Genomic DNA, 8538 nt, shown 5'->3' on the forward strand with positions numbered 1-8538 from the left:
ATGGGGTGAACTGCCACATAATTAGTTTGTATAAAATAATGTTAAAGCCCTTTGCAATTATAACATTAGTTATAGTTACCTTTACATAAATTAATATCATAAAAAGTGCAAGCATTTTTGTTATTTTCCTTATAATTTTTTTTTCTTGCTTTATAGAAGGGAAAGCTAGATGAAGTGAACTCCATCTTAGCCAGCCATGGTGACTACAAGACAAAGCTATACAATGATGACTTGTGGGTTGAGTTTATTGAGTTGGACATAGAAGACCCTGATGAAAAGAACAGAGTCTCAGATACTGACAGGCTCCTGAGTGAAGATCACCTGAAATCTCACAGTTGCTTGGGAGCAAAGGATGATGATTCTGGACGGGCCAGTTGTTGTGAACCAGATATTCCAGAGACAGACTTCAGTGCAAGTGACACATGTGATGCCATCTCTGATAGTGATCAGTTCAAAAAGGTTACTGAAAAAGAAGAGGATCTCCTGTGCCTTGATAGAAAAGATGAGGAGGAGTCACTTGCAAGCCTTGCCAACACAGACACCCAACACCGGCATATGAATACTCAGTCTGAAAACATCCAGCTGTGGCCACCCTTTGCAGAGAGCACTGACTCACTTCGTCCATCGCTCCAACCCCAGATAAGTAACCAGAATTCATTGACAAATACTGACTTTTATGCGCAAGTGAGTGATATTACTCCAGCAGGCAGGGTTGTACTTTCACCAGGACAGAAATCCAAGGTGGGGAGAGCACAGCGTGAAGGTTGCACAGAACAAAACTTCACCATCGACAACACCTATTTCTGTGAAGCAGATGTGAAAAAATGTATTGCTGTGACTTCCCACGAAGAGGATGAGCCACACGTTCAGGAACAAAGCTGTAACGAAGATGCCTACTTCACCACAGAGAGCCTTACCACTACTGGTGTCAATCTTGGAGCTTCAACAGCAGAAACCCCAATTTCAGAGATGCCAGTCCCAGACTACACGTCTATTCATATTGTTCACTCTCCACAAGGCCTTGTGCTCAATGCAACTGCGCTGCCAGTGCCAGACAAGGAATTCAACATGTCCTCTGGTTACGTGAGCACAGACCAGCTGAACAAAATCATGCCGTAGCTCTTATTTTGACTAAGTGTGTGCAGTGTTTCACAGCAGAGAGTCAGTTTGGGCTTGTATGCTGAAACCAAAATGAAGTCTAAAAGTTTCTTGTGGTTCCTATAATTTTGTCTGAAATGTTGCAACATGAAATATACATCAAAATATTCCTATCGTGTTCTGTAAATATTATCTATGAATTTGTCTTAAGGCTGTTTTGTCTTGTTCTTGTGGTTGTTGATTTTTGTGATACTAAACGTTGAAATTACTATGTTTAATATACAGTGCATTTTGATAAAGCTAAAAATCAGGTGATTTAAAGTCTAAGAATTTAGAAAAAAACATGCTGTTGGCAGAGATCTTTATATCAATAATTGGGAATTGATCATATATAGGTGAAAACCAGAAGTAGCTTGACTAAATAACACATCTATTTTGATTTATATAAATTAATAAAATATATTTTAATATTTCAGTCATAAAACCATAAATATTTTCTACTACACTACACACTATAGTTCAATTATGATGACCCATTTAAGGAATGTAATTGTTGCAGTCTTAAAAAGGAGTTTTCTGTTTTATAAAAGTTTTGTTTGCAACTAAAAGAAAAAAAAATTTTTTACAGAGCCATTTTATACCTCCAAAGAAACCTGTAGAGAAATTTTGAAATATTGTAGAAACTTAAAGGAACAGATTCTATTACTTTCTAATGGTAGCTACTATAGAAATATACATGCAATTTAAAGTTCTGTATAAAACTTTAAAATATACAAAATATTTGGACAAATTATTCTGTTCTTCATCAGATTCTAGTTAATGCTAATAAAAATATACTTTTTATAAACAAAATATTGTTGACCACAGTATTAAACACTGTGCAACTATACTTTCACTGAACATTTTTGAGAATATGTGAATAAGCTCTGGTGACTTAGCAGCATCGTTTCTGCATGTTTGACCAACTTCTGAAGCCTTTCTACAGCCAAAGGTATCACTACATTTATTAATTTGTGCCACATAAAGTCTTGATTAAAAAAAAATAAATTAAGGACTTCAGCAGTTAGCCAGCAGTTCATTTTTAAAGCTAAAACAGGATTAAAATACTTTAGTGGAACAAGGGGATTAAGTGCAGTATTGCTCAAACAAGATTTTCATTTCTGCAGCCTAACAGCATCTCCTCTGACTGCATTAGGCAGACTTTTGGAAGGAAGGGAGAGGAAACTGAAACTTGTCAGGAAAGCTTCTCTCTTTGTTAAGAATCTGATGGAGCTTTTTGTTGTTTCAGGAGTTACCCTCCTAGGCCATGGTTTCATCACAGCAGGGTTCTTCTTAGAAAGCAGATAGGGACATTCATTTCAGAAGTGTTTGATGTGCAGCAAATGCAGGTCTTGCTTATGATGTCTCCAACTGAACTCACTGATGCTCTTTCTGTGACCAAGTGCTACAGGACTGGGCCCAACTACTGGGTGAGTTTTTTAAGTTTAGCACGTACTTTATGGTAAATGTGCATTAGATATTCTGCTAATTTGCTGCTATATTTTTCTAACAGCTACATTATTTAGTTTCATATAAAATTTCATAGATGGTAGACACTAATGCAAGTAATGCCTCTGTGTTTGTTTGAAAGAAGTTTCTTACTCTGTTTCTATTGCCAAAAATAGTTAAATACCTCAGTCAAACTCAGAATGTCATTTTGGTACTTTACTGGTCACACAAGCCATGATATGCAGGTCAGAAGATGTGTCTTTCAATTTCTATTTAACTTTCCTTATGTTAGTGTTTTGTTGTTTTCTCAAAGTTTAATAAATGTATTGTCTTTGATCTATCTGGACACAATGTGGTTTTTTGTGGATAGTTAATTTTTTTAATGGAAAATAGAGATTTTACTGGCAGAAATCAAGTATTTCTCATTGAATAAAGTAGAATGTCACTTCCCTCAGTATAGAAATATTGCCTCATGAGATCAGTGTTTCAGTGTTTTCACGATTGATATGTATGTATTTAAAAATAGAAGCACAGACCTAAATTTATAGATGGAGAGATAGGACATGCTGCACTCAGAACTAGAAAAGACATGTGTTACCAGTTTAGCAGACCAGTTTGTCTGAGGCTGGAACAGTATATGATTGCAACTAAATAAGCTGCACTGGTTCAAGATTTACACCTACAGTTAAGCCCAAAAAATAAAATATTCTGAAAACCCCCTGTGGTGGGGGGAAAAAAGTTTTCCCCCTGGAGTTAAAAAAATGGTAACCCCTGAGGGGGTGGTGTCGCTAGATGTGGACCCAATCAGCGCTCCTGCAAAATATAAACATATCACAAGCAGACCAGAAAAGAAGGTTTTTGTAGTTGTTGTTGGAGAGAGTGGCCATGTTCTGAGACCACGAGGAAAGAGAGAGAGGGGCCTGAAGCACCGTTGGGGGCTGCCCCCCCCCACCCCCCCAGCCCCGGCTAGGGGGCTGCAAGAACTTGGAACAGTGTTAGACTGGGCCAGGTATCTGTAGGTAAGAGCTGGGGGAAGTTTCTCCACTGTAAGCAGCAGCAGGAGTTACTGAAAAGCGGCAGCAGAGCAGCAGTAGGTGGCAAACAGTGGCAGAGAGCCAGAAGGAGATAAGGAGAAGCAGAAACAAGCATGCAGCAACAGAGAGAGAACTGCTGCAAGGAGAGAGAGAGAGAGAGAGAGAGAGAGAGAGAGAGAACCAGCAACAGAGCAGACCTAAGCTCTACGGACAGAGTTTTGGGGTAAGAACTGAACCAGACCCCCCAAAACCCTTGGAGACCCCTCCTAGAGAGGAGGGGTGGTGGACTCCTACTGGATGGAAGTCCTAAAATCCAGCATGCACCGGAGAGAGGAGCTAAGAAGCTCAAGAAGTCCTGGAGTTGGACTGGGACGGCCAGACGGAATGCGGAGGGGGTGACCTTGGCCCCCTCCTCTGCTGCTGCCAAGCTAGTAGCTGAGACAGAGCACAGGAGCTCTGGTAGAACTGTTGAGGCAAAGGCTTACAGCTGAAAGCTGCCCAAGACGTTCTGACTCAGGGGTAAACCCCCTGAGGAAAGGGACCGTCACGAAGATGCCTCTGCACTTCGTGATATGACGCGGTGAGGCGAACCTTTGTCCCGGTTACCGCAGTCCACGGAAGAGAGAGAGACTTTCGATTGGAGCCAAAGGGCTGAGAGGGGGAGAGGAGACCCCCCCCTTGTGTGTATTGGGAAGAGATCCAGCTACAACAATCCAATTACAGCTGCTGCATGGAAGAAGAGAGGCTGCTGCCCTGAGAATGGAAAGGATCTTTCCTTTTCCCTTCTGGACTTTTATTGGAGGGAGAAGAGATTGATCCATTGTAAATACTGATTTATCATAGGAGAGATAGTTAAGATTATGTATATGATATATTGTAATATTTATTTGTACAGTGATTGTAATATAATTCCCTTTCCCCCCATATTGAGTCTTGTGTAGTGTCTGGAAAACCCCTCTCACACTGGGTTGAGATGTGGGAGGGGGGCTTGGACTCGAGAATTGGATTTTAGGGGTCTCAAACCAGGACACCCCCATAGTTACTTGTAGTGATAGTTAAAACCTAGCAGTATAGGAACTCTGAAATATCAGATAGTCTGTCTCTATGGAAAATGCCCTATCCTGAGAATCTCCCAGTGTGTAACTTGGTAGTGTATTACTGCCTCTCTTCTCTCGCTAGAGGTAGTGAGAGAGCTGTTGGAGGAATCCAACTAGACAAGGGTAAGCCTTTTCCTCCCAAGGAGAAGAATCTGTTCCTCTACAAAGACATCCAGTGCCATTTAAGGTAAGTAATCAGGCTTCCACGTCCTGGTCCAGAATGGCACAGGTTTTATGTAGATTCTATCTTATCCAAAAGCTTGAATGATGGTAAATACCTTTGTTTTGGCAGTGGAATTCATCCCCAGGAATGTAGGCCCATCCCCAGGTCCGGGAATGTAAACCCTTTGTGTTAGGTAGGTCTAAGTTACCACTAAAAGAGAACCTCGTAAAAGAGTCTGGCCCCATCCTCTTCACACCCACCTTTAACATATTTGTATGCATTGATAAGATCGCTCCACAGCCTTCTGTTCACATACACTCTTGAGGTGGCTGGCCTTCTGGGTCTTATCTGGGAGGCAGCTTAGGAACATTTGTCACTGCTCTGGTTGGTGTGGTTTATTTCCTAGTTGGATGCAGCAATGGAGCATTGCCATTTTGGATCCCACCCTCAAGGTCCTTCAGTCTGAAGCACATCTCCACACACTAGCAAGCTTGCCACCAAAGATTACCTTGCCTCTTCTAGACAGGTGGATCCCATCCCTCCCTAACAGACTGTAGTCATCAAAAAGTGTCCCCCATGGTCATAACAGCCAAAACCCTCATGACAGCACCAGCCATGAAACTGGAAGTTGATTTGCATTATGTCTTCTTCTGGCCGCACTCTTTCCTGTCTGTTAAAAATGGAAGAAAAGATAACTTGGGCACCAGTATTTTTGCACTTGCACCCTCAGGGTTTTATAGTCTTCCTTGGTTCTGCCCAGGCTCTGGTTTGCATTGTCATTCATGCTCACATGAAAGAGAAGTAGTCTGCTCTTGACAAGTTGTGGCACCCTCTTGGCAACATCTCCGATCTTTGCTCCTGGAAGGCAGAACAGCTCTTATGACTCCCTGTCAGAGCAACAGATGGGCACCTCAATGCTCCTTAACAGAGAGTCAACCACTACAAGCACTTGCCATTTCTTTCTGCAGTATCCATTGTGTGCTGCTGGTACAGTTTCTTCCTGAAGACTTTGCTTTCGGGTGTCTATAGCTGTTAAAGCTTCATAGCTTCATATAGTACATTGTTGCAAAGCAACCTGCTTATTTACTTTTTTCTTCCAGTGGGTGAAAATATATCTGTGCTTCACAGAAAGAACCTCTGCACCAGTAATTTTTTGACTTCTCTCTGTTTCACATTGAGAAATAATGCTAAATATTGTCCCAATGCCAGACACAGGAGTCAATGTAAAAGTGATGGAATACACTATTTTAGAAATGCCTACTGAAACTGTACTTTCTAAGGTTGATCAATACCTGAAGTGGACAAGATGAAAAGAAACAGACATCACAGACTGACCGTGTAAGCAAGGAGTATTTTGGTGGTAAACCCCGTAACTTCCACTGCAGTGAAGCTTTGGCATGTAAAATGTCTGCACTTGTTCCCTTTCTTAGAGTGACACTTTACTCATATATTACCTGGCAGAGGTTAATCTGTATGAATCTGTATTCGGAAACTGTTTTGTTTCTCAAGAGCAAGGACTCAAGTTTTTATTTCATCAAGAAGCCACATTGCTTTGGAAGAGTTTGGATTTGAGCCTCTTTTCTCCATCAAAGACAATCTACGTTTCCAAGGCTTAGTGTTACAAGAAACTGAAACATCACCATTTATACCAGTTGCCATTAAGATAATTTTGTCAAACATAGAGACTTACACTACTCTTCTTTACTACTTAGGGTGAAGTGTTTTTCCTGACTTACGATACAGGAGGTGAGATGGTGGGAGCTCTTCACTCTTTCTGAATGAAAATTAACATTATCAAAGGTATATTTTGCATTTAAAAATAATAGGAGTATTAAAGAAGAGGTGAGTGCTCTATAGACTTGTCACGTTTTTAGAAATGCTTCAAGGTGATGATGGCAGCCTATGCTGGGAACACTCTACTGTTACTGACAGCTTAGTGTATACAGCTATGTATGCGTCAGCATAGTTGTAAGAATGGGAAAAAATGCTATGGTTCAAAGAGAAACTTAAAACCATATGACATTTAGCCACAGGCAACTTTTTTTCCTACACTGATATGTGCTATCTCAAAGGCCTCATTACTAGACAAATAAAAAGGAGTGCGTGATGCAGACTGCCTGATTTTAGAGGAAAAGGGAGAAAATGTTTGGAGCATGTTGCTGTTTTTACTAAAGAAAAGCAAACTTGGATAGTTGGCAAAGAAGTAAACACTGCAGAATATTACTTTTTCAGTATCAATTTTTCAGGTTAACTCAGAATATCTATTTCACCAAGACAGTGGAATTGGTAAGAACTTAACCAGCTTTCATAGCCAATTGACTTTGAGGAGATGCCAGTGGATATAGTTCTCTTTTGGAACTGACTGCGTCTAAAGGTAATTTTATGGTACAAATTCTTCTCTCTGACTAATCATTATTAATTGCATACACAGTAAGTGCTTTAACTGCCATAGAAACCATGCCCTCAGGCCACACAGAAGCAAGACGGAGTCCAAATCCGTTTCCAGTACACTACTTAAACACTCTGGCATAATTGTATTGAGCAAGTGTTTCCTCATCTTCTCTAATCAGGCCTATTAGAGTAGGCAACATTCAGAAGCAGATGGAAGAGAAACTGTACCAGTGGTGTTAGAAAATCAGGCACAGTAGAGCAGCTGTCAGGAGTTAGCATAAAAAGCAGATGCAGTTATTAAAATCAGTGCATCTAGTAAACTGACACACTCTTTGACAGGTTTAATTTTTTATCACTACAGTATTTGTAGTATTTCTTTAACATACCATAAACTTCTTTATCCTAGTATATGAAAATTAGCTGATTAATGATACATGAGCTTCCTGAAATTAGTCTGAGAAAGCAGAGGATCCTTCTACACCATGTGGCAATTTGTGAGAGAACACAAGTGAACTCCTCTCCTTGAAACTGGAGGAAATAAAAGTCTGCAGAAGGCTTAATGGGAGTAAGAATGAAGTTGAAGAGCTTACAACTTTTTGTAGGTTCCCATCCCAGATGCTACAAATGATGCTTCCACTGATGCCCTTGGTCTGCTTTTGAGTTCATATTAAAGAAAATGAAAACTGTTCCATAAGAGACATCTGAGACCTGGACATGCCAGGAAACTGATTTGTCAAGCTTTTTTTTCAGTAGTAACTTTAACAGAACATATATTTTATATATTATTTCCCTTGCATATGAAACCTTATGACATTATACCAGAAAGACTAAAGTATAGAACCATACAGTATCACATAATTCCCTCATACTAAGAAAGAAGTTAAATTTTCAGATCTATTTCACAGCAGTTATCTGTGTAGCATGTACAGTGCTACAGTCTCAAATGACAGAGGAAATACCAACCTTGCCCTTCTGAATGGAAAACTCCTTCAGGCACTGATTCTGTGAGCCAATTAAATGTACTTTCTCTGGAAGAGTAAGGCACAGGCTTGGAAATCTACCAAAGACAACATGATTTCTAGCGAACACTGTGCTACCAAATGAGTAGGTCCAACCCTTCTTCAACAGACATCTGAGCACTGTAGGGTTGTTAACCAGAGATGTTATGATTATTATGAGCATCCTGTCCTCCACCTGTGGCCTAGCTGTGTGGGGTTCCTTAGGCTAAGTTATTAGCTATGTGTTAGAATTCCTCCTTTGTCCATTT

The 8538-nt window shown here is 40.3% G+C and overlaps 1 protein-coding gene across 4 annotated transcripts in view; it reads left to right on the forward strand.

Moving 5' to 3' along the window:
- Positions 1-2932, forward strand: part of GHR (growth hormone receptor) — a 162063-nt gene extending 159131 nt beyond the window's left edge. For all 4 annotated transcript variants that reach the window (XM_027745719.2, XM_027745721.2, XM_039390753.1 and 1 more), the window contains exon 10: positions 157-2932. In XM_027745719.2, the coding sequence (XP_027601520.1) occupies positions 157-1119 (963 nt within the window). In that variant the 3' untranslated portion in view covers positions 1120-2932. The remainder of the gene's footprint in view (positions 1-156) is intronic.
- The last annotated feature ends 5606 nt before the right edge of the window (positions 2933-8538 follow it).

The sequence above is a fragment of the Pipra filicauda genome, unplaced genomic scaffold (assembly GCF_003945595.2).
Source record: "Pipra filicauda isolate LSUMZ 115617 unplaced genomic scaffold, ASM394559v2 scaffold86_size2582843_pilon, whole genome shotgun sequence".
In the NCBI taxonomy this organism is placed as follows: domain Eukaryota; kingdom Metazoa; phylum Chordata; class Aves; order Passeriformes; family Pipridae; genus Pipra; species Pipra filicauda.